This window comes from Crocodylus siamensis, chromosome 5 (genome assembly GCF_052110815.1).
Source record: "Crocodylus siamensis isolate JL-2025a chromosome 5, ASM5211081v1, whole genome shotgun sequence".
Taxonomy (NCBI): Eukaryota; Metazoa; Chordata; order Crocodylia; family Crocodylidae; genus Crocodylus; species Crocodylus siamensis.
In genome coordinates, this window is record NC_143399.1 from 165,504,903 (window position 1) to 165,531,203 (window position 26,301).

General features: G+C 44.3%; 1 protein-coding gene across 1 annotated transcript in view; it reads left to right on the plus strand.

Annotated features, from left to right (window-relative positions):
* The first annotated feature begins 398 nt into the window (after positions 1-398).
* COL28A1 (collagen type XXVIII alpha 1 chain) overlaps positions 399-26,301 on the plus strand; it is a 150,599-nt gene continuing 124,696 nt past the window's right edge. Inside the window, exons 1-9 of the mRNA XM_090046961.1 lie at positions 399-568; positions 1,595-1,751; positions 3,737-4,296; positions 13,491-13,511; positions 14,520-14,567; positions 18,307-18,360; positions 19,302-19,343; positions 23,377-23,403; positions 24,148-24,192. Of these exons, the coding sequence (XP_089903087.1) occupies positions 1,631-1,751; positions 3,737-4,296; positions 13,491-13,511; positions 14,520-14,567; positions 18,307-18,360; positions 19,302-19,343; positions 23,377-23,403; positions 24,148-24,192 (918 nt within the window). The 5' untranslated portion in view covers positions 399-568; positions 1,595-1,630. The remainder of the gene's footprint in view (positions 569-1,594; positions 1,752-3,736; positions 4,297-13,490; positions 13,512-14,519; positions 14,568-18,306; positions 18,361-19,301; positions 19,344-23,376; positions 23,404-24,147; positions 24,193-26,301) is intronic.

Consider the following 26,301-nt stretch of genomic DNA (forward strand, 5'->3'; position numbering starts at 1 on the left):
TAAAAGTTGTTAAAGTAGTATTTTCATGATAAATAATATTTTCCATGCCAGTGATTTGAACCCTGAGTAATCTCATGGCATAGAGAAGTGGGTTGCAAGCCCCATGAAAATTCAGTAGTAAAAAGACGGGCTTGTACCAGACGTGTGGTTGTAAACAAACTAGAAATGGGAACCAGAGCTGACCAGAAGTGTGGTCAGCAGTGTGGGAGTGATCTAAAATAATTGGTATAAATGTAATTTATGGAAAACTAAACAAAAACAAACGATTCTTCAAACCTAGAAAGACAGTCTTTGGATACTGTCCCTTTAAATCCCACCCTAATTTTTGTGACCTTGGCTAAGTGCTCTGATTACAACTTTGACCAAAAAAAAACAAGCCACAAAACAAAACAAATCAACCCCCATGAATACAGGATCATAAAGCTCCCAGATGCAAAATAACCTTATTTACAAGTGAACAGATTGCTTATTCATTGATTTCCTTATTTTCTTAAATACGAAAGTATTTTTGAATTACACTTGTTTACAGATTATCTAATCTTCAATTTGCTGTTTGAATGCCTTTAAGGTAAGATATAATTTTGTACTTATTTGTCACAATGAAATAAAATCAGCCTGGGATCCAAACCTGTGTAAATCTGACTATAATGTATTATTATAACCCTAGTCATTCTGTTGTTGTTTTAACTGGTGTATTTTCCCCTTTTATGTTCTTAGAGTGGTACACTAATGATTTCTAAACATGTCAGTACTGGGAGGAGTTAAACATATTTAAAAAAGATTTGCATTACACTAGCTATTACTATATGCATAGTAGTTTTTTCAATTAATGAGGTTTCATATTCTGTAAATCAATTTTAAAGAGTATCAGTACATTGTATAAATTCATTAACTAGACTAATAGGGTAGAGGAAAACATTAATGATATATTCACTTTCCAGCATATAGCATAGTTGTTATCCTATGGTGTTTTTTTATTTTATAAAAATATTTGTCCTATACACTTTTATGTATTTCTCCTCTAGAAAGAATTCACCAAATATTAAGGTTTAGAGTGGCATGGGAAATGGTTGGGTGTTTTTTCAAAGAAATAAAATTGTATTTGAAAGTCTTTTGAACCTTTTTAAGTATATGTGTGTGTAGAGAGTCTTTTGAGAAATTAAAACATTTGAACTAAAAGAGTTACATATCTGTATAGGCAACAAAATAGAACAAAAAACCCGGCAGTTTTTGCAAAGTTTTATAACGAAATAATTATATATTAACAGAGATTTGTTCTGCACATCTCAGCTGAAAGCCCAAATGAAAGTTAAAGACAGCAGTAAGAAGGACTTTGTATATCCAAAGAACATTTCTTCCATGAATAGAACAGATTATAGTGTTCAGTGATGTGCGAGCTATAGCAGACTGTGCTTTCTGTTCTGTTTTTTCATGTGATAACTGAATTACAGTATTTTAACTTCTTACTTCATAGTTATTTTTGAGAAACTGTTTTTCAAATCTAAATGTTGCTCAAATTTACATATTAATTACACGTCTATTTATTTGAACCCGTTATTTAAGGATTAATAGGTATTTTGTTTTCTATTAATAGGAGCAGTATATCATCCGATTTCAGATCACAATCATTATGTGGAAAAATACTGCTTTTTGCTGCTTGCTTCTTGCTGTTACTACAGACATTATAGTTTATGGACAAAGCAGAAAGAAAGGACAAAAGCCAAGCCAAACACAAAAAGATGTTCCTCAGGGTAAAACCATTTTCTTAGAATTTGCAATGGATTGTAAAATATTTTTTTCCAGGATAATTTCCAAAGGAAATGACAAATTATCCATATGTTCTGGGTTTGGTTTTTTTTTAATGGTTTGAGAACCAGCCCTGGAATATATGGCAACATATTTTACCTCTACTTTGTTTTGTACTGCAACATGGTCCTCTTTTTTCACCTAAATGTATATAAATTGGAAAGAACCCTAGGCAGGAACTGGAGAAAAGGTTGGACCTTAGCAGGGCTGTTCAGTGTGGCTAGGGACAGACATTCAAAAAGTGTGATCCTGAATTGATTCAACCTTTGCAGGTTAGTCCAAACTGGCTAGGCTGAACCGGTTTTGTAACTGGACAAACATTATCTCTGTACTGAGGAAATTCAGTAGCTCAAGCTAGAAGCTGGGGGTGCTAGAGCAGCCCTCCTTTCCCTTGTTTAGTGCTGAGCTGAGGGGGGCATGGCCAGGCTCCAGCAGGACCTCTGATTAGGGAGATCTGCTTGAACCGTCCCAGGCTTTTTCCTGATCGCTGCTTAAGGGGCAGGAATGTTGCCAGCCCCCAGCCCCCTGCTAGCACTCCAAGGCAAGGAAGGATTCCTTGTGCAGTGAATACATCTGTTGATGATAAGGAGCTTATCAATCTCCCTCCCTTCTTCTTTATGTCTGCAACAAAGTTACAGGCAAGCAAGCCAGCAGGAGGTTGATACCAGTGTTTATCACCCTATCAGCAAAACAATAGCCTCTCTCCATTATTTCAAACTCTTCTTAAACAGTTTACCAGCTGACTTGTTGATTAGCTCCAAAAAGCCCCTAAGTGGTCACTGTTCTGTCTGCCTGTCCCAGTGAAATTGGAGACACATACATACAAACACCTTTCAGCATTAGGTAGCATATCACATGCCTAGGGTCCGTGGGACTGGGGTCTGTGCTGTGGGAAATGGGAGGGAGGGAGGTGGGGAACACTGCTTGAACAGTGAGGAGAGGTGGTAGGGCAGGGGGAAGCCAGGCAGACCCTGCTGTACCTGTAGTCTCTGCCAGAGCTCCAGCAAAGGAGTAGAGGAGAAGGGCCAGTTCTGTTGTGGAGCAGAGAGCCATGCCTAGCCCAGAGAGCATGCCAGGATATTGGGAGAGTCTGGTTTATCTTAAAATCAGCAAGGGGTGTAGGACAGACATTGCATAAACCAGTTTGACCCAAATCAATTAAATCTGATATTACATTCAACCAGGTTTATCTCAAACTGGTTTCAGCCAATTTTCAAGCTGGTTTATGTGCACTGAACATCTGTTCTGTTACAGGTTTAAATCAATTTCTGATCATTTAAACTGGTTTATGTGTAATGTCTGTCCCTAACCCATGTGAGTGAAAATTCTTGAGCTGATGCTTCTCAGTGGTCTGCTCCAGTAGCATAACTGAGGAGGGTGGACCAGGTGCCCCCTTTTTTGGGGGGGGGGCACAAAGGTAGCCATTGCATTGGCAGTGGCTGAGCATGTTGCTGCAACTGGCACAGCAGGAGCTGTTACTGCCCTGGGCACCACAGCTGCCCCAGGTGCAGAGCTGTGCTGCTATGCCTTTGGTCTGCTCGACCCTTTTGTAGCTGATTATAAAGAAGGGGCATGAATGACACGTGGCCCTGGAGGTTGCAAGCAGGGAGGGGGTGGTGAGGGCTGACCGGTAGTTAGCAGCCACTCACAGATGTCACCAGTGGTGTCAGCAGCAAGGAGAGGGAGTAGCAAGGGGAGGCACCCACCAATCTCAGGGGTGTGACCCTGAGGTATGACCTAGCTCAGTTGCATTACGCTGAGGGCTTGTTTATGCAAATACTTGTTCATTACAATTTGGAGTGCTCTTTTGGGGGGGCTGGGTTGTCACAACAAGCAGAGCAGGAGATATAGCAGTGGGGTGTCTAATTTTGGATGCCAGTATTTATACATTTAATGTAATTCTCCTTTTAACTTTTTTGTTCCGTTACAGATGCTGTGTGCCTCATTGATATAGTCTTCATCTTAGACAGCTCTGAAAGTGCAAAAACAGTACTGTTTAATAGTCAGAAAGATTTTGTTAAAAATATAAGTGATAAAATTTTCCTCATGAAGCCAGGTAGACTCCGGAAATATGATATCAAACTGGCAATCATGCAGTTCAGCAGCACAGTCAAAATTGAGCAGCCCTTTGTAGCCTGGAAAAACCTGCAGAATTTTAAACAGGAAGTCACAAGAATGAACTATATTGGCCAGGGCACCTATAGCTATTATGCAATATCTAATGTCACTCAACTGATTAAAACTGAAAGTCGGAATGGAAGTGTAAAAGTGGCTTTCTTGATGACTGATGGTATTGACCATCCAAACAGTCCTGATGTCCGGAGCATATCTGCCACAGCCAGAAGTCTTGGAATATCATTCATTACAATTGGGCTTTCTAGTAAATGGGTCAATACAAATTATCTGCATTTGATATCTGGTGATCCTACTAATAAACCTGTTCTCATTCTGGATGATCCCCAACTGCTAGTTAAAATACTAGAGAAATTGGTAAGTAACTAACTACATGATTGGTTTCAGCAGGATTTCTTATTCTTTCTATCAGTGGCAGATTGTTGTTGTTATTGCTGCTATAGAAACATATTAAAGCTACCAGATAAATGAGATGTACTACCATTTGTTCTAAGTTTTCACAAGGAAAACTTAGTGCCTAACTACAACTTTAAGTGCCAAAATACAAATATTAGATCCTCAACACCCCTGCCTAATGCTAGAGGTACCTCATTTTTACCATTGACCACACATGGACTCTCTTAAGTCCCAACTACACCAAACTTTTTGGCACCTATTTTAGTGCATCTCACCTGTTCAGCTCAATCTAAGAATGCCTAACCCTATATAAAATGTATCCTACAGTCCAGGTTTAGAGCACTCAAGGATATGAATGACTTAGATTCAAATCCTTCTTCTACCTGATTGGATTTGAAGCCAGGTCTCCCATGTGCAAAGAGACTCCCCTAATTATTGAGGGCTATTGGGTAGCCTGGGGAACTGGGAGACTGAGAAAAAGCCCACTCCAGGATAACCTTAAATAACTAGCAGTTAGAGAAAGGGGTGGCAAAATGGTGGCTCCAACCAAGGGCTGGACTCTAATTCCCAGCAGCCCTTCTCTGCATGGCTTCCAGCCATCACCATGGAGACCCCACGGGTGGTAAGGCTATGACAGCATGGGGCCACAGAACTGGGGCTCTGCCTTGGCTCTAGTCCTGGACTCGCACACGGCTGAATGGGGAGCTGCTCTGGAGCTGGGGAGACCTGGGATCTTCTGGTAGTGGCAGTACAAGGTCAGAGCCAGGCAAAGCCACAGTCTGCTCCCTGCAAGCCCATACCTGCACTTGTGGCAGGGGCTTACAGGCGGATCATGGCTCTGGCCTATCTCTGACCCTCTGCTGTCACCATCACAAGATCTCAGGTCTACCTGGCCCCATCATCCTGTATTGGTCCCAGTTATGGCCCCATCCCAGCATCCAGCCATGTGCCCTGCCCACATGGTTCCCACCCCTGGCAGTGGGTGCAGAGTGGATGGGTCAGGTCCAGCAGCAGCAGCCAAAAGAAGCTGCCACTGCAGGGGCTGGTAGGAAATGGGGTCTGCTGCAGGTCCAATCTAGCCCACAAACTAGACTTTGCCCACTCCTGAGCTAAAGCATACACATGGAAAGTGAGAGATCTGGATTTGAATCTAACTAAGGAAAGGAGGGATTTTAACCCATGTCTCCTATATCCAAGGTGAGTGCACTAATAGGGTGCAAGGAGGCCATTGGTATTAGCACAGTCTGTTTTTCCACTTTGTCATGGCCAACTGTCAGACATGGGGAAAGATTTGGTCATGGTTAAGGGCTCAGGGACTGTCAACATTGAGTGGACTGCTGTTGCTTCCCTGCACACTCTTTAAATGGCTGCATGGCTTCCTGCTTCCCATGTGATATAGACTAATGGGTATCAATTCATAGATTTCATAGACATTAGGGCTGGAAGGGACCTCGGGAGATCATCGAGTCCAGCCCCCTGCCCAAAGGGCAGGAAGTCAGCTGGGGTCATAGGATCCCAGCAAGATAAGCATCCAATTTACTCTTGAAGGTGTTCAATGTAGGCGCTTGAACCACCTCTGCTGGCAGACTGTTCCAGACCTTGGGGGCTCGGACAGTAAAGAAATTCTTCCTTATGTCCAGCCTGAAATGGTCTTGCAGGAGTTTGTGACCGTTCGACCTCGTCATCTCATGGGGCGCTCTGGTGAACAGATGTTCCCCCAGATCCTGGTGGTCACCCCTGATAAACTTGTAGGTGGCCATCAGATCACCCCTGAGCCTGCGCTTTTCCAGGCTAAAGAGTCCCATGGCTCTCAGCCTGTCATCGTAAGATCTGTTTTCCTGACCTCTGATCATGCGTGTGGCTCTCCTCTGGACTCTCTCAAGCTTCTTCACATCCTTTTTGAATTGTGGAGCCCAAAACTGGACGCAGTACTCCAGCTGCGGCCTCACTAAGGCCGAGTACAAGGGGAGAATGACGTCCCGGGATTTGCTCGAGAAGCATCTATGGATGCACGCCAGCATTTTGGTCACTTTACTAGCCGCAGCATCGCATTGGAGGCTCATGTTCATCTTGTGGTCAATGATGACCCCCAAGTCTTTTTCTTCTGTAGTGCTATCCAACGTAGCACTGCCGAGCCTATAAGGGTGCTGCAGGTTTTTCCTCCCAAGGTGGAGAACCTTGCATTTTTCGGTCTTAAACACCATGAGGTTCTCGTCTGTCCATTTGCTGAGCTTGTCCAGGTCAGCCTGGATCACCCGCCTATCTTCTGGCGTGGATGCTTTGCCCCAAAGTTTGGTGTCATTGGCGAACTTGGCCAGTCCACTCTGACTCCAATGTCCACATCATTAATGAAGATGTTGAACAGTATGGGTCCCAGGACAGAGCCTTGAGGGACCCCACTGGTCACAGGGCACCACGATGAGTGACTGCTATCAATTACAACCCTCTGGGTCCGACCACGGAGCCAATTTCCCAGCCAGTGGATCGTGGTGGAGCCAAGGCCACAACTGGCCAGTTTGGCCAAGAGCTGATCATGGGATACCAGATCAAAAGCTTTTTTGAAGTCAAGATATATGACATCAATCTCTTCTCCCTGGTCCAGGTGATAGGTCACCTGGTCATAGAAGGAAATGAGATTGGTCAAACAAGACCTACCCGCAACAAACCCGTGCTGGCTATCCCTTAGGATGTTAGCCTGGGCCAGTCCATCAAGGATGGCCTCCTTAATAAACTTTTCTAAGATCTTCCCCAGGATAGAAGTCAGGCTAACGGGCCTGTAGTTAGCCAGATCCATTCTCCTCCCTTTCTTGAAGATCAGCACCACATTGGCCTTCTTCCAGTCTTTGGGCACTACACCAGAGCGCCAGGAGTTTTCAAAGATCCATGCCAGGGGCTGGGCTATGACGCTCACCAGCTCCTTGAGTACCCTGGGGTGCAGATTGTCAGGGCCAGCTGACTTGAAGGTATCCAGCTTCTCAAGGTGTTCCTTCACGAGGTCAGCATTGATGGAGGGTAGGGGATCCCCCTCACCCAGATTTCCCTGTCCCATAGCAGGCATGGGCATCCCGTGTGACTGATGAAAGACTGATGCAAAGTACCTATTTAATAGGTTGGCTTTTTCCTGGGCGTCAGTTGTCAGTTGCCCCATCTGGTTTAGCAGGGGTCCAACGTTGCCCTTGCTTTTCCTCCGGCTCCCCACATATCTGAAAAAGGACTTTTTGTTGTCCTTGATGCCTGAAGCTAGTTGGAGTTCAGTTGCAGCCTTGGCTTTCCTGGTTTGCTCCCTGAAGGACCGGACCAGCGCGGAGTAATCCTCCTTGGAGGTGAATCCCATCCTCCATCCTTTGTAAGCTTTCCTTTTTAGCCACAGTAGGTCCACTAGGTCTCTGGAGAGCCAGGAGGGCTGCTGTGCCTTCTTGCTGCCTTTCCTCTGTGTTGGAATAGATTTAGCTTGTGCACTGAGGATCGCTTCCTTGAGAAGCAACCACTCTTCTTGAACTCCCAACTCCCTGGGGTCATGGTCCCTGAGGGCCTGACTGACTAGCCTCTTGAGCTTGTCAAAGTCAGCTTTTCTGAAGTCAAGGACTTCTGTGTTGCTGACTGACTTGCCAGCTTTACGGTGGATGGTGAAGGTGATCAGCTTGTGGTCGCTGTCACCCAACTTCCCATCAATCACTAGGTCGCCGATTAGGTCGTCCCCCGTAGCCAGTACCAGGTCAAGCAGCGCTTTGCCTCTCGTTGGCCCATAGACTTCTTGAGTCAGGTAGAGGTCATCCACGCATGAGAGAAAGCTTTGCGCCCGCTCAGATTTAGCTGAGTGATCTTCCCACGAGATGTCAGGGATAGCCAGCTAGTCAAGTGGGAATGACTAGGTGGTTCTGCTGCACGTGAGTCTAAGTGAGGAGGGTAAAATACCACACAGAACACCTATTAGGTGCCTTGGGACTGGGTTTCTCCAGTGGGTAAGGGCATGGTTAACTTGTGCCTCCTCATACTGGGGGGCACAGTGGCCAATCACCAACTGGGGGGGATCCACAGAAGTGTCAGCAGCAAACCCAGAAGTGCAACTGGCACTTCTCTAGTTGCCCCCATGATCTCAGGGGGGCACCTGCCATTGCCCCTCACTGCCCGGCTGGTGAGGGCCAATCTCAGGGGGAGCATGTGCCCCCCCTGGCCTCCCTACATGTTACCTATTCATAAGGGAGGGAAGACAGGAAGGGAATTCAGTAAAAAATGTTAATAAGAGCTGGAACATGTATATTAGGAGCTGGTTTCTAGGACTGATTTGAAGGCCTTCTAAGGTAAAGGAACTTGCTTCTGACAAACTTTGAGTCCAGGCTCTCTCACATTTCTTGTGACCCCAGGGAGTGGGGACCAGGTGGGTATCTGGTAGCAATGGTAATATAGAGCAGTTGGGACACATGGAATCCTGGGTGGATTTCCATGAACTTAGGTAAGCGCAGCTTGAATATGCCTGGGTTGATTTGCCTAATGACTTAAAAATTCTTAGGTGCATTTAGGCAAGTTTGTTGGAGGGCTGAATTCAAGGAAGGTTCCAGATAGATAGCTAATCTAGCAGCAGCTGATGGAGAGGAGTCTTCCTACTGCAGGTAAAGGAGACTCCTAAGCAGTGAGCCCTCACACTGCCCATGATGTTCAATCATTACATGCTTTTTGCAAGAAAGGTCTGACTTCCTTCAGCATTAATTTTAGGAGACAGTTCAGAGCTCAGAATCCCACATAGAGGAAAGGCACCTTTCAAACCTAACTCAGACTAATTTTCTTTGAAGAATAAAGCCTAAGACAACCCTGTCCTCAGTACTTCTATTTGTTAGTTTTGTCAGACTATTCGGAATGCTGCCTTCCATCCGTTTGAATCTTAGCTTTCTAAGTTGCCCCTTGCACTGTATAGGGAGCCTAGGTCCGTAATCTAGAGCTGTAAATTCTCCAAAATAAATTAGGTTCAACCTTTCAGATTAATTAATCTAGCCCAGGGGTGGGCAAAGTCTGGCCCACAGGCCTGCAGCAGACTCCATTTCCCAGCAGCCTTTGTGGGGGCAGTTCCTAGCTCCTGCCGCCGAACCCAGATCCACTGCCCAGACACCCTGGCCCATCTGATCTGTACCCACTGCTGGGGGCAGGACCCATACAGGCAGGGCACATGGCTGGGCAGGTGGGACAGGGCTGCGGCCCGGAGCAAGATGGGCAGGTGGGGCCAGGGAGACCCGGGATCTTGCAGTGGTGACAGAGGAGGGTTGGAGCCTGGGCAAAGCCATGATCCACTGCCCACAGGCCCCTGCAACAAGCATGGGTTCCACAGACAGGGGCTTGTAGGTAGTGGATTGTGGCTGTACCCTGGCTCTGGCCCCTCACTGTCACCACTGCAAAATTCCAGGTCTACCCACCCTGGAGCAGCTCCCCACCCAGCCGCATGCCCTGCCTGCACTGCTCCCTGCTGGTCTGCATGCAGACTCTGGAAGCATGGGACCCTGACAGCATGGGGCCATCAAATCATACGTCAGATCCCCAAATGATGACATTGGCTGCACTGCAGGAATAGGTCCGGGGATGGCACAGGAAAAGACAGCATGGTTCAGTCCCATCTATAAGCTTGTCCATTGTGGCATCCACCCAGGATAAAAATTTGGAGTTACTCAGCCAATATATCCCTTGCTTTCAGTGAACTGTCCTAGTCCTACACCATGAAACTCTTAACACTCATCTTGCAGGTCTATATATGCTGCCAAAATAGCCTTGTATTGCTTGAATGCTAAAGCTTCAATACTTGTGTATGTTAAGTAATTCTGACACACTATCAGTCAATATTCTGATTTCACTCCAAGTATAAGATCTCATATGCACAAAAGTATGGAGATACTGGATCCTGCTAAGATATTTCCCCCCTATTCATGTTATTCTTTGAGGTAGTTTCATTTAATTCAATGGGATTATTTAAAAGCTCATGCTTGGGTCAATGTAGGCTTAAGGGTCTGTTCCAGTGCCAATGAACTAAATGGAAGTCTTTCTTTGACTTCAGTGGGCTTTGGATCAGGTCTCCCAAGCAGGGAGGTCTCCTTTCTCTTTTATGTAGTAAGTACACTTAACCCTCTCACCCCCATAGTAAGGGACGTGTCCCAGAAGCTGCAAGCCCCAAATTAGCTTTTGTTTTTGTAGCTCAGAGTAAATAGCTGTGCAGTTATGAGGTAGTTGCAGGCTAGAATTAGCTGACTCTAGTCATAAATGTGACCGGGTCGTGGCCATAGGGGGTGGCCTTGTCGCTCCTGCTTGGCTCAAACTCTAATGTCACTCTCCCTAGATTGCTCGCCCACCACAACTTGTTTTTAATATTACAGGTTGATTCAGAGAGACTGCCAACAGGTCTTAGAGTGAGCCCTCCTCCCAATAAGTTCCCAGTGGGTTTCTCCTGAGGCCCCACTAGCCTCGACCCAGCCCTTGGGCCTGATAAGTCCCTCAACCTGACTAGGCCCCTGTAGGGCACCTGTAGCCTTAAGGGCAAATTGCATGGCTCCTTTTCTCCCCCTACACTATGCCCCAAGCCTTGCAGATGTTCTCTCTCACTGATGTGATTATTTATACACTTGGCCTTCCTTGGGGCTCTCTGGCCCCTGGTGCCACACACAGCCCGTCCTTGGGGCTCTTGGGCCCTATAGTCCAGCTTGGCCTCCTGTGGGCTTGTGGACCCTCTGTCCTGTCTCAACCCTTCCCTGGGCTGTTGGACCTTCTGGTTTGGGTCTCAGCTTTTTTTTAGGCTCCTGGGCCCCTCACTGAGCCCTACCCTCAATCTGAGGGCTCCTAGGTTACCAGTTCTCTAAATGGGTCTTCAGCCTGCCCCAGCAGGGCTCAAGACTACACTACCAGTGTAACTCAAACAAACAAGAAGCATCTCAGCCCTCTGACAGACACCTCAAACCCTCTAGGGGTTTAACATAAATGAAGGCCACTTGCCTATAAATCTGGTCTCTCTCAGTCCAGGGAACTTCCCAGGCCTGCAGAATTGTCCTGAAGAATCCAGGTCCTTTCAGGAGCCCTGCAACCAGGATTTTCTCACTTCATGGTTGCTGGGGGAGACTATCTGACTACTTGACTACCTGACCTATGAAAGCTCTGGGCTTATCTAGCTCCAGCCTGAGCCCTCTTCCGGTCAGGTGAGTCCCTCCTTAGCTCCCCTCTATCACCTGTAGGCACATCCCAGTGCTCCACTTCAACAAACTTTAATATGGGCCATAAAAAGGTTTGGGTATTCTAGCACATAACTTCCTTCAAAATTACTGAAGGTGTTTTCTTGTGGGGTATGACTCTATAAATAAAGAACTAAGAAAACTTTAAAAGAAGGTTAATAGTAGAAATTAGATATTCAGAAAATAATTAAAGCAAGTACTGTTTTCTTAATGTTTACATTTCACTAATTCACTCTAAAATCTGTCACAACTAGACTGGAAAGTTTTGAAACAGGAAATAGGTGCTAGTTCTGAGATGTGTAACAACACATAGTAGTAGGCAACCATTGATCCTTCTGGATCATGGTGTATATGTGAGAGATCACCAGGACCTTTGATGCATATGGCCAGGCAGGATTATGGAGGAGTGGATGCTCCCCGGACCTTCCATCCCCACTTTAGACCATTGAGACAGAATCCAAAGGCAAAACTGAATCCAGAAATTCAGTGCTTCAGTGGTCAGGAATTGAATGCAGGTCTCCAGCATGGTGGGAAAGGAATCTACTACTGAATCACAACAGCAGGTAATAACACATACAGATTTTATATAATTAAGCAAACATTTGTAGACCTCTCAGAATTGGTCAGGGGCATTTGTATGACTGTTACTAGTTTATGTCTTTCCACATGTCATATCTTTGCATCTAGGAATTCACATAATTATACATCAAATATTTGTAAATCACATCCACTCTACTGCATATTTAAATCAAAAGACAGAGAGTCAAATTCCTCTTAGAGTTATATGGGATAAAGATTTCTCTCTACTAACTGATATATTTTTATGATTTCATCATACATTTTTCACTGAACCAAGATCTTAGGTTTAATTACGTGCATTTTGACTTTTAGTCTGAAGATTAATAAAGACAAAAGCTATCTTCATTAAAGATTTACACTGGATCTTACATACTATCTCTAGTAGCCCTCTGCCTGGTTCTACATTATACCCATTTTATTCTGCATTTTAATAGAAATAAATATAGGTTCCTGAAAGTTCCATGTATCTTTCACCCAGTCCACATGACCTATTCTCTTATGCAAGAGGGTGCAGGTGAACAAATTAGAGCATCTTCATCATTTAAGGCAATTTAAGCGAAATGATCTGAGATTTTCATAGTTCATTAGAAAACAGGGCTTTGGGATTGGTGCTGAACTACATTGGTACAAATGCACGACCACTAAAACCAAGGAACATATAGGGATTTTTCACTGGTTTGGAAAAACAAACAAACCATGTGATTCAAGTGTATGTGGTGGGGCAAATTCTATTGTCAAATGTACAGTGTATCTGGAGTGCTGTTACATGGAGACAGCTCCTGATTTTGATCAGTGGATTGGCATATTTGTCTATCCACTGAGACCTCACCAGTTTCCTTCTGCTGCAGTGCTGCAGTGAAAAGAGTTTCTGTGGACTATGGCTCTATGCTTCATATATGTAGCAAAGATGTGGGATTCCCTTCCACAGCCTCTCTACAAGGATCAGAGTTGAACACAGTAGTTCAGCTTTTCAGGATGTGTTTTCAGGGGACTAAATGGCGAGATGGGCATTGTTTCTCATGTGTCCAGGATAGAACCAATCACCAACATTGAGGACTAGAGATCTCTTTCCCCATTCTCTCTTGACCTTGGTTCTTCCCATTTGATACTTCTATATATCTGTATCTGTCTCACCCATAATTTGTATTCAGTTCATAAGGGATTAAGCTGCACAGACCTTACTCAGATTGGGTAGTCCTTTCTCAAATGCATAATCCTTTCAAGTACTTATCAGTATAGGAATTGAATAAGAATTCAAATTATTCAGTTAATTTACTATTTCCATTGGAAAAGCTATATGAAACAACTTGGTTAAATTAGAAAAATGGTAAATGAAATGAGCATCAAACTAACATTTTTTTCCTCTTTCTCTTCCAGAGTGTCCTGTTTAATGAGCAAGTAAGTTGGACTGCTATCAGTGTATCCTTGTGACATGCTTTAGTAGTACAATAGCTGTGCCATTTCTTTTGCTACTGATACGGACAACAGATGCATTAGTAATAATAAAACATTTCTTCACAAGACAGAAGAGTCTTCAGTAATATCAGACCGTGTCAAAAACACATACTTATTGATATTTATGCTGGCCCAGATTCTTCTACTTTTACTCACAATAATACTTACTCCTGGACTACATTCACTTGAGGCATAAGGGGCAGCTAAGTGTAAATGAGGTTGTCAAAATCTGTCCTAAATGTTCATTTAGGGCTGCAGTTTCTTTCAACCCGTCTCACTAAATTCTCCAGTACTGATTGCTAGTGAGTTATATTTACTGTACAATCTGAGAATCTCTTTTTTCTAAAGGAACTGAGGCTGGTATCCCTGGTATAAATGTTTAGGTTGTCTCGTTGAAATATGGCAACCTGTTTATTTCACAATTAATATTCAAAAGAGAGGGGTAACTTTTCAAATTTGAAAAGTAGGAATAGATGGCTGTGAGGCTTGTGTACCGCAGAAACTCTATACTCCTTCTTCACATTACGAAGATTCTACATATAAATGGGTCTAAGTTAAATCTATGGTTCTGAGCACTTTGGATGTTTGTATGCATGATGGGGGTTTAGTCCTCTGGGTTTTACTCTATGCTCCCTAGGGTAACTTTTCACACCACTGAATGCCTTTTACCTGTAATGTTTGTACTCTATAACAGGCTTAAGTATTGAGAGAATAAATTCTTCAAAAAGGCTTGTAATCCAGTATGTATAAAACAAAAGTTTTAAATTGAAACAGTTGCTTTAATAGACATTAGGCTATATGGAAAATATCCTGTTCTATGGAAACTAAATTTTATAAGATCATTATTTTTTATACTTTAGCTAGCACACTGCTAGACAGCAACATTGACTTAAAATTGCTGCTTGAAATGATAAAGCTAAAGATTTTTTGAAATGTTTCTATTCCTTTCAGTGTGATCAGAAGACCTGCAAGTGTGAGAAGGGAGACAAAGGAGATCCTGTAAGTATATTTTTGCTCAGGAAACCACCCATATTTGAAGTCTAATCTTAGAAGCTACTGCTGAACAGTAGGGATATTTGGCAAGTCTTTTACATAGTTACAACATAGAAAAGTAAATGTTTAATTGTGTTTCCATGGTTTCTAAAATACCAGATAGTTAAGACCTAAAACCTCCAAACAGACAAATTCTGACATGTTTCAAAAAAGAATCCACAGAATACGTTGACTTCAGAAATAATAAACCCCAACTGTTGTGCAGCAAACATGATAATAAAATGGTGTCTAGTTTTAAAGTCCAAATCAAGAAAAGTAGGAAGAGACGGCTGTGAGGCTTGTGTAGAAACTCTATACTCCTTCTTCACATTACAAAGATTCTACATATTAATGGGTCTAAGTTAAATCTATGGTTCTGAGCACTTTGGACATTTGTACACATGCTGGGGGTTTAGTCCTCAGGGTTTTATTCTATGCTCCCTAAACTGATACCCACCATTTCAGTTTTGCCATCAAGTTTCAGCGAGGGGCCTGATCCATTTTTTCTTTTTTTTTGTCAGCGCTGGAGCCTGCCCTCGGCCAGAGGGCAAGCTGCCAGCGGGCTGAGCAGTCCCTGAGCTGTGTGGGGCTCGGTCCTTCCTTTTCTGGTGGCAACATCCCAGCTCGGAGGAAGCACCTGGCCCAATCCAACTGTTCCCCAAGCCTGCCCAGGGAGCAGCGCATGTCGAGCTTCCAGCGGGTGGGCTCAGGGAACAGTTGGATTAGGTTGGGTGCTGCCTGTGGGCTGGGGCAGCACATGGCCCACTAGCAGCCCACCTTGGTGATCCCGAGGGGTGCCATCATCACAGCAGGAGGGTCACCCCCTGGCCATGGGAGAGGCAGGCAGGCTCCGCAGAAAAAAAATATATAAAAAGATCAGGCCCCTCGCCACTTCTGTCTTCAGCAGGTACTTCCTGAAAGCAGATGTGGCGAGGGGCCGGATCCATTTTTTCCTTCAGAGCCTGCCTGCTTCTTCCATGGCCGGGGGCAAGCTGACACCTGCAACACATCATTGCAAACTAAACTACACTACATCTGGATGTAATTTAGTTTTCAATGATGCAAACTCATCTAAAACCCCCAAAACTGGCCCACATGTAATGTGCGATGCCATTAAGCCACACAAATGATATTTTTGTCGTGCATATTGTGACAACCATCATGTGTACAAGTGCCCTTCAGTCCTTGGGATATTTAAACTCTGCACTTAAGGCAAAGGGCTCTCTCAGTTCCTATTCATCACTAACATCTATTTGCAATATCTGACTTCTTCACAGCAAAACAGATACAGCTGGTGTCTAAGTGACCTGAAAAATCTTTTAAGTCATATATAGAGTGATTTGCTGAAAAGCCACAGACCATCTGGTCTCTCAGTAGCTCCATATTTTCCACAGATGGAGAGAGTATGGAGTTTCTTCTGCTACATCCATCACTAGGGTGACCACTTGTCCCTATTCCAAGTATACAATATCGATTTTTCACCTTGCAGTCTGTACTTCATTCAGCCTTTGAAGGCACAGTTACTCATCTGTACTTTTAGTTCCATATTTTTCCTCTTAAACCAAATTTTAGTTTTCAGACAGACTGTAGCAGGTTGCAAGCTTGCCTAAGGAGCTGGACTAGTTGATAAAGAGATAATAGGTTGGCTATGGGAGGTTACAAGTGTGTCTATAGAGATGGGCCAGCTGATAAGGAGATAATTAGCAGGCTCATAGGAAATAAAAGGCTCCCAGGAAGAGGAAGTAGAGAGAGACAGGTAAAGCTAGGAGGCTGAAAGCAGGAGTCTGGCACAAAGCACTCTCTGAAGCTTTGGGAGAAGACCATGGGGTGAACATTAACCTTGTACTGTTATGTGTCTGTTTGGGCAATTGTTCTATGACTTATGTGGTGCCCTGTGGGGCTGATTTGCCAGGGGAAATGAAGACTGATTTTTGGGCTGCAAAGAAAGGCTGCTGTAAACTGCTCACCCTGAACCTTCTACACCAACTCTCTGGGCTTATCATACCATTTGCCTATAGCACAAAGAGCCAGTTTCATCTACAACTGCAAGCATCCAGCTCTTCAGCAGATAGCGGATCACATGTGAGCTGTGCCTGTGAAAAATGCTCTGGTATTCTCTGTGGTGAACACTGGATGGATGAGAGAAATAAAATAGGAGCTGACCTGAAGGGTAAACTATATATTCACATTGCCTTCAAGAGAGCATGTATTAACTCATACAAATTCATCCTTTGAAAAAGGATTGCTTGACAAAAATCAAAGAACAACAAAAATCTACCTTCAAAGGAGTTCTCCAGTCATTATACATACTGCAGTTTAGAAGGCAAAAGTAAGAACTTTATTACTGGGTCGTGTATTTATCATCACAAACCTTGCAAAACAAAATTCTGCTGTGCCTGTCCCTGCTTTAGGAAATGAAGAGGCAGCCCCCACCTTTTCCCAGACATCCTATTAACCAAGTTACCTGGTCAGCCCTTTGTGGAACTAGAATATAGCAGTCAGTGGGTGCATCTACATGTGCATTAGTGTGCTTTTCCTAATGCGTGTTGAATTTAGTACCCCCGGGCTCTTTTACACATTCTGGGGTGGGGGGGGAGGAAAGGGAGGAGCACTTTAATTACAGTGGTTCCAAGAGTGGTTCTAATTAAAACGCTGCAGCATCTCATGTATTAGCATCCCTGCAATTCAAAATGGTGGTAGGGGCAGTTGAACTAAAATTTGGTCAACGAACTTTAGTTAAAACACCCCCGCTTCCATTTTGAAGTGTGGGGATACTAATGCACAAGACACAGAGACTGGCTGGAGCACAGTAATTACAATGGTCCAGCAGGCTTGATTAATTGAGTCTGCCCCAATGCGTCTTAGCAGCCCCACAACAGGTTTACAGGCACCCTCCAATGTGAGGTACTAAATAAACGTGCATTAGGCTGCCCTAAATGATGCTTAATCCACAATAGCTTATTTTACTGCACATTAGCACAATTGCAGTTAAGTGACATTTTAATGCACAGCAAAATAGGCTACTGCACATTAAAGCACACATGTAGATTCACCCAGTGACGCCTACCATGCTGCTTATTTCTGGGTAATGTGGGTCCAGAATTGAGCTTTCCTGCCCTTTTTGTAGTCACTAGCCAAACTTTGCTGTCTCGTATTTAAGTTATTGTGTCCAAAATTATTAGACTACAGTATGATATGTTACAAGAATTTCATGGATCTTCGATCTTTACTCCTTGACCCTTCTGGGCAAGCTATACAATTAGTAGTCTCATAGACCATAAAAGTGGGGAGAATAGTTGGTCCTGGAGATCCAAAATGTTGGCATTAATCTTTTGAGCAAAGGGGGCATTATGGGCAAAAGTACTTTACATTCTTTATCAGACAACACTAATAAAAAAAATTAGGATCTCTCTAAAAAGTAGCGAAGAGGAAATATATGGTTTCTTGTTGTGTCTTAGTGCATCGTGTTTACTATATTCTACTCTGCTAAGGTGGAAAGCTTATTTATCACCTGACATGATAAAGAGTCATTTAGAGAATCACTGTAATACCAAGGACAGCAATAGACTAATAAAAATAGTATTATGCCTGCCGCTCCTCTTTCATTGCAGTATTTCTGCCTAAACACTTCCCAGCATATATTTGCCTGTTTTCTGGAGAAAAAGGAAACTAGAGACTCACATTATTCATATTTTTCTGTTTTAAGGGCACCAAAGGTGAGAAAGGAGACTCAGGTGAGAGAGGACAAAAAGGAAACAAGGTAAGTAAAGAAAGGTGCAAATTATTTGTTATTCAATAAAATTCTATCTAGTTTTGCTCAAACTATAAAAATGATGAAAACAAGGGAAAAATACAGTACAACTAGGACATAAATCAATCTCCAAGAATCAAATCCTGCCATCATAGTTTATATGTTGCTTCTATAGAAGTCTATGGCAGCTACCAAGGTACAAAAATGAGTAGACATTGGGCATTTTTATACATACACGTCACAGTGCCAAGCGCTTTGAAAAGCACCCAGCGCTGCACCGCGTGCAGTTGTATAAGTGGCAAAACATGCATCAGTCCTGAGAAAATGGTGGTGGCACGTTTTTGAACTAAAACACCTTGGAGGTGCTTTAGTTCAAAAGTGCACTGCACGGTGCAGTGGATTTTCTGCACACTGCATTTTCTGCACGCTGACACACATTTTGCCACTTATACAACTGCATGTAGTGCAGTGCAGTTTGCCTCAGTTTGCCTGTGGAGCAGACTCGATTTATCAGTTTCTTGAGTCTGCTCCCAAATGGCAGATCTCCAGCATGTCACTGGAAAAAAAAGTATATGTATAAATGTCCTTTTAACCTAAACCCTTGTAATATAGAGCCATATTCTGGAAGCTCTTCTTAGCAAGTGGGCACTTGAACCTATTTGAAAGCTTTTTTAACATCAGTAGGACTTTTTACAGAAAGAGAGAGTTGCTTATGCAGAATTTTCAAGATTAGAGATTAATATCTTAATTGTCTAGTAACTTTAGTACTTTAGCTTTTCGTTGTATCTGAGTTTTGCACTGTGTGTTCTTGACTGCAGTAAAAAAAAACTGGGGCCCATTTAAATATGTTAACTAGCATAGATTCTGAAACAGTACATCCTGATTCTAATTTAATAATGGTTTCTAAAACAGTAATGCATATTTTGATTGTTTTCCATTTTTCTTGACAGGGTGATGGTCAAAAGGGACAGCCAGGAGAAAAAGGTCTGAAGGTATATGAACACAGCAGTTTCCTTTCTAAGATCTGTTCTCCAAAATATCCCAGTTTAGAAAGCAGGACCAGATCTTTAATTGGTGTGAAATTGCATAGGCCCAGCGTCTTGAAGATATGGCCTTTCTTATTTCCATGCTAATATTTCACACTTTTAATTATAATAGCTAAATTTAGTTCTGATTCAGCACTTCTGTTTTGAACAGCACTTAAACAGGTACCTAAAGCTAAGCCTGGCCTTAAGGGCTTTTCTCACCTGGGACACTAGCAACAAGGACTTGACACAATGTCAGGTTACGGGGCTGTCCAATTGACTGCCTGCGCACTCCCATGTAGGTGCCACTCCACCTATTGCTCTTGCTGCTGTGGCTGGAATCTCCTAGTTCCCGCTCCCTTCTTCACCTTCCTCTTCCTCCATCCATCTTTGGGGGAGGAGCACAGAGAGGCCTGCATAGCAAGGATAACTGAACAACCCTGAAATATTATGTTGACTTGCATTATGCTCATCCTAAAGGCAGAATTAAAAATTATATCACTATGTTCATTTAGTGGCACAATGGAATTTGATCCCCTATCCAAAAAGTCTTGCTGTGCCACATGTTCATGGCAGGAAGCATGATTTTGGGATCAGATCCCAATCAAATTTATACTACCATGTGGAGGCTGGTTTGTAGCCAACAATCAACTAACTGTCAAAACTGTGTGCCATTCAGTTCTGCCTGGGGTGCATGGTATAGGGCATCTGAGGCTCCTGTCAGGGGACTCTGAAGTCCCCAGTTGGGTCTGTGATCCCCTGAGCGCCCCCTCCCTGGCCAGAGATGTCAGGTGTGAGGTTTAAAGTCCATGTTGGGAAAGTTCTTCTGCCCCCCTTACCCAAAGCCTTGGGTGGAGGGAGGGGGACCAACACTCAGCTGACTTTTGGTCCTGACGCTAGGACAACAGAGAGTTAGTTCTAGACCCCCATGTGATCCTGCCCCAGGATGAGCAGTCATCTGATTGTTAGCCCCAGACATGTTAATTTAAGGTGCCATATTAGCCAGCCATAAAATATTCTATATCATATGTGGAACATTTTTATAGCTTGTTTGCCATTTTATGGCTCTTTAATTTAAGTGCATGCTTTTCACTCTTTACATTTATGTGTTAATCATGACATAAATCGGATGTGTAGAAGGGACCAAAGTCTCAGCTTGATGGCTCTCCACAGGTGTTTTCTCATTTAGTGTTCCATCAGTTTGGACCCTGAAGATTCAGAGTCAGTTTCATAGTTGGTGGTGTCGGCAGGGACCTGTGCAGATCATCAAGTCTGACCCCTGCCATGGGCAGGAAAGAGTACTGGGGTCAAATGACCCCAGCTTGGTGATTATCTAGCCGCCTTTTGAAGACCCCTAGGGTAGGAGCCATCACCACTTCCCTTGGAAGTTGGTTCCAGATCCTAGCCGCTCTGACTGTGAAGTAGCATCTCCTGATATCTAGCCGGAATCTACTCTCAGTCAACTTATGGCTGTTATTCCTCAGTACTCCTGGTAGTGCTCAGGGGAACAGGCACTCTCCCATAGCCTGCTGGTCCCCCTTGGCCAGCTTGTAAATGGCCACCAGATCCCCTTTCAGCCTTCTCTTGTGGAGGCAGAACAGGTTCAGGTCCCGTAGCCTCCGCTCATAGGGCCTGCCTTGTTGCCCTCGAGCATGCGAGTGGCCCTCCTCTGGACCCTCTCAGTGCTGTCCACATCCCTCCTGAGGTGCGGCACCCAGAACTGGATGCAGTACTCCAACTGCAGCCTGACCAGTGTCGCATAGCGGGGGAGGATCACCTCTTTGGACCTGCTTGTGATGCATCTGTGGATGCATGACAAGGTGCGGTTAGCCTTCCTGACTCTGTCCCCACATTGGCGGCCCATGTTCATTTTGGAACCAATAATGACACCAAGATCCTTTTCTGCCTTTGTGCTGATGAGAAGAGAGTTCTCCAGACTGTAGGTATGCTGCTGGTTCTTTCTTCCCAGGTGCTGTACCTTGCACTTGTCAGTATTGAATCCCATCCTGTTCTCATCCAGCAACCCCTGTAACCTGTCTAGATCTAGTTGCAGCCTGTCCCACTTCTCCCCACATTCTCCAGCGTGCCCACTTCTCCCCACATTTTAGTGTTATCCGTGAATTTGAACTACGTGCTTTTCACCCCCTTGTCCAAGTCGCTGATGAAGATGTTGAATGTTGTGGGCCGGAGGACTGAGTCCTGGGGGACCCCATTTCCCACATCCCTCCAGGTTGAAAAAGACCCATCCACCACCACTGTCTTGGTGCAGCCCTCCAGCCAATTTGCAACCCATCTGACTGAGTCAAGAAGACAAATAGTAATACTTCCAAAAATTTTATTTAGTTTAAGAATCAAGCTGGAGTCAGTAGTATCTCCTAGAAATATGGCAGAAACATTTCTGATGAAGTTCAAAGTTATATAACAGTTAAGTTATTATCAGGGATCCGGGTTTTCCATTTCCCACGGAAAAAATCAGAGAAAACCACGGATTTCCCATTTTTATCAGAGAAAATGTGGATTTTCCCTTTTAGCAGAGAAAGCTGTGGATTTCTCCCTTTTGCAAAGAGCTCTGCCGGCTAGTAGAGTTCCAGCCTGCATAAGCGGATTGCAAAAGGGTTGGGAAACCCCCAGCCCTGTCCAGAGGGGGAGGGAGAGGAGGAAGGGTGGGGCCTGAGGCTTTTAGTCCCAAGGTTACATCTGGCTTACTTTTCTTCTTGAGCCTGTAAGGTCCGGTATGTGGGGCTTGGAGGGGAAGCTGACTGCAGGGAGCTGGCTGGGGGCTGAGGGAGTGGGGAGGTGTTGGTAAATCATGAAGAGTGCCCAGCTGGCAGCATGTGGACCACCAGTGGTGCTATTGGCCCTGCTGTTTCTAGTCACGCTGGGTCATGGGGGAGGGAAGCAGGGTAGCAGAGAACAGCAGGCACCCTGATCACCACTGTTCCCTGCCACCTTGCTTCTCCCCACCCCATGACCCGGCGCAGCAGGGAGTGGAGGAGCCACATGAAAAATCTCCTTGCTTCTTGCCCCCCACCCCGGCCTCCCCAGTAATGATCTGGGGGGTGCAGGGGTGCCCCTGGGAGAGTGCAGGGCTGCACGGCTGAGAGCAGCTGCACAGGGTTGCATCCCTCAAAGCACCAGCATGAGCAGGGGGCGTCACCGGGGCAGCAGGGGGGCAAGAAGTGGCAAGGAATCCCCATGCCACCCCACTGTCCCCAGCCATGCTTGGTCATGCCCACTGGGTTCCGGAAGCCCTGGGGGAGGGAAGCATGGGTGGGACCTCAAGCCTGCATCCTAAGCCTGCCTCAGGTAAAGATCTGAAGGGTGCAGGGGTGCCCCCAGGAGTGCTCACAGCAGTGGGGAGCTGGCCCTCCTCCTCCCCCGGATGAGACACCCATGGCCCCGTCCTACTCCTGGCTAGGGCCTTGCAGCTGCTTATTGTGGCTCCAAGCCCCACCCTGGGCAGCAGCCTCAGTCTGCGCCTGTTCCTGGTACAGATCTGGGGGTGTGTGGATCTCTCCTGTACCCTGGGAGTGCACATGGCAGCAGAGAGCTGCCCCGCCCAAGCCTGCAGCAGGGGACTGCAGTCTGGTCCATAGCCCTGGCATCAGGGGGCCCCCCCTCCAGCAGGGCTGGGGAAACAGGGGCTGTGGTTGGGGAGCAAGGGGCACCAGCAAGGCTGTGGGTAAAGAGTGAGGGGCACTAGCAGAACCAGGGGGACTGTGGCAGGGGGTCTTTAATTTTAAATCATAGATTTTGGGCTTTTCAGCAGACAATTTGTGATTTTTTTAAAATCAAGGAAAATCAGGATCCCTGGTTATTATTACCGGAAAAAGACATATTAAACCTATGAAAGGTGAACACTTAAATGAACTTGCTCACAAATCTATCCTCTTCATTTTCAAAACAGATTAGAAATAATATCTACCTGTATTTTTTCTATTATTTACTTTAACCCTTTATTGTGTCCTCACTTTATTTTAATCAGTCTTTTTGAAAATAGGGACTTCCTGGTGATAAAGGAGAAACGGTAAGAGTTTTAAAAGTCTTAATATCTTTGAAATAAGATGCTAAGGCCAGATTGCCACTTCTTACCATCTGTCTGTGGAATCCAGAGGATGCATCAGTAAAGTTAATCATGTGCAGAAGCAGGTGCAGGATCTTCTTTGTAGATTTTTTTAAGTTTTGGATAGGAGAGAGAATTTTCCCACAAAATAAGATTTAAAGGGGGGAAATGGAACGATAAAGAGAAAACTGATTTATTAATATAGATACAAATAGAGGTAAATTGCAACCATTGATTAAACAGGCTGTAGATTAAGGAAATTTGCTTTTAAACTAAATTACTTGGGAATTTTACAGACTGAGTGATAAAAGTGGTAAGTTTGGATTGCAGTGGAGATCAAAGTTACTGGGCAAATACCATAGGGCACTTTTACATGTACTCTGGGAGTGGGGGTGGGAGGCCAGCACTTTAATTAGAGTGGCTCCAAGAGCTGCTCTAATGATACTACCACCACTTCTCAAGTATCAGCGTTCCTGTGCTTAAAAATGGTGGCAGGAGCACTTGAACTAAGAGAATTCCAGATTTTTGATATCTGGATTTATGAAGTTCTACTGTATTTAGTAGAGTTTAACTTCTGCAAAACTAGATCTAATTACAGCACTTAGAACTCTTAAAAATACCATTAGCATTGTAGCATAAGAGCATGGAATGCATTGAATCAAAACAGCATATTCAGTTCATAAAAACTCTTTGATCTTTCTTTTATAGGGTGAAAGAGGAGAATGTGGAACACCAGGGCTAAAAGGGGACAAAGTAAGTATGACTTGTTTATTTAAAATATTGCCCACAGTGCAAATCGGTCAGCACATTGGTGGGGAGAGCTGAAGAAACGGTTTATAACAGTCTAATGGAGATGTACCAATAATAAAGATACCATTCCCACAAACTGAACTCTCACAATCCATCACATTTAAAGAAGTGTTTATTTATACAGGGAACTAGGTTGTAATAACTATTCTGTATTAATCCTATGATGCTTCAGAAGTCAATTAAGGTAAACTGGAAAAAGCCACTCTGTGTGGAATAACAAACAGACACCCAAAGAACATCAAACTACTGCAGAATTGCCAGTGTAGAATACATTCACTCTCATGCAATCATTTCAGTTACGGACAACATTTTGGTTAGGAACTGGAGAATACGTTTTAAGCAATAAATGTTGTGACAATGAAGGAAGGCAAATTATAGTATGGCAAAATTCTGAAGACCCTGCAGATCTTGTGACACCAACTAGCCTTTAAAGTATCTTTATGAACAACTAAATTGTAAAAGATATTGAAGTGTATTGAAATGATTGAAGAAAGAGAAAAGTTGGCCATCTCAGTGAAAACAATAATATACAGAGTTTTTACTCAAGCAATGTATGAGAAGTAGCAGAAAATTATGTGAAAAAATGTATGGAGATAAAAGGAATTGTTCAGAAGCTGGCAAACAACATGAAGAATGTAACCATGAAAACTGGACAAAAGGGCCATATGCTGAAACTGCTGAAAGCTGAGAATGTTAGCTGTTTAATTTCTGCTGAGAACAATGAATCAGTCAGCATCTGTAAAGGATGAGAAGTTCTAATGGATTAAATATCTTAATAAGTGACTGAACATACCAGAGTTATAGTCACCCACAGAATTCCCAGCTAAAAGCACAGTTGCTATTGTAGATGAATATATACCAGAAACAATTCAAGAGCTAAGGGGAAAAAATTATTCCAGTTGAAAATCATCCAGACGCTGAATACATAAAACAGAAGTGACTGGAGAACAACTCCAATATTCAGAAGCACATATATAAACCTCAGTGCCATTCCAGTATGACTGGCACCATTGTAGTCTGCCCTAGTAAAAAGATTTTTTTTTCCGGTTTCATTAATCACATATATGTCAGTAGAAGTTTAAATGCACACGTCTGTGTTTCTCTATGTGCTAATTAGCTCAGAATATATCCTTTATGGGCATGTCTACACATGCTATTAGTGCACAGCAATAAACTCTGGTGCATATTATGCTGCAGTTTATTGCTCCCAAGTACCATGTTTACACATGTGCCCAAGATCACAGCATGTTGAACTGGGTCAGAGTAGTTCCAGTTGGCAGGGAGTCTGGGGTGGGGTCCATCTGCCAGCCTAGGGCTGCTTCAACCTAGCTCAGTGTGTGGCCAAGGGGTTGGCTGGGGCATGAGTGTGCGCCAGTGCGGAGCTAGCCAGCAGGAAACCCCTGCACTGAAGCACCCTCATGCCCCTGTCAGCCATGACAGCATCTACACATGTGGTGCTGTGGAATAAAAAAACTCTATAGTAGGATTGTGCTTGTATTTACAAGTACTACCTTGCTGTGGAGTTAATTAATTTCCTGTGGCCTAATAAGGCTGCACATGTGGACACGAGACATTTACTGCAGAGCAAATTAGTCCACTCTGCAGTAAATGTCTCATGTAGATGCATCCTATGGTCTCTTAGAATGAAGTACACTTGGGTATTTTGAAATCAGATCTAATTCCAGATGTTTATGTATATTGTCTGTATAAGCTAGATCAGGGTTCAGCAACATTTTTGGGCAGAGTGCCAAAACCCCCACATCTACGTGTAGGATGTTGGCATGCCAGAGCAGATGGTGAGGGAGTCGTGAGGGACGCAACTCTTCTTGTGTCAGCACAACCCCAGCCTCTTCCCTGCTATTCATCCCAAGGTGTGTGTGCATTTGCTGCTGGCAAGAAGCCATGAGGGAATTCTGCAGACCCACAGGTGGCAGAAGGCAGGAGCTAATAGGGCTTAGCCCCACCAAATGCAGGGCAGCCTGGGTGCAGGCTCTGGGCAGTTGCAGTGGTGGGGAGGGGCGTGCATGGACACAGACATGCAGCTGGAGCCTG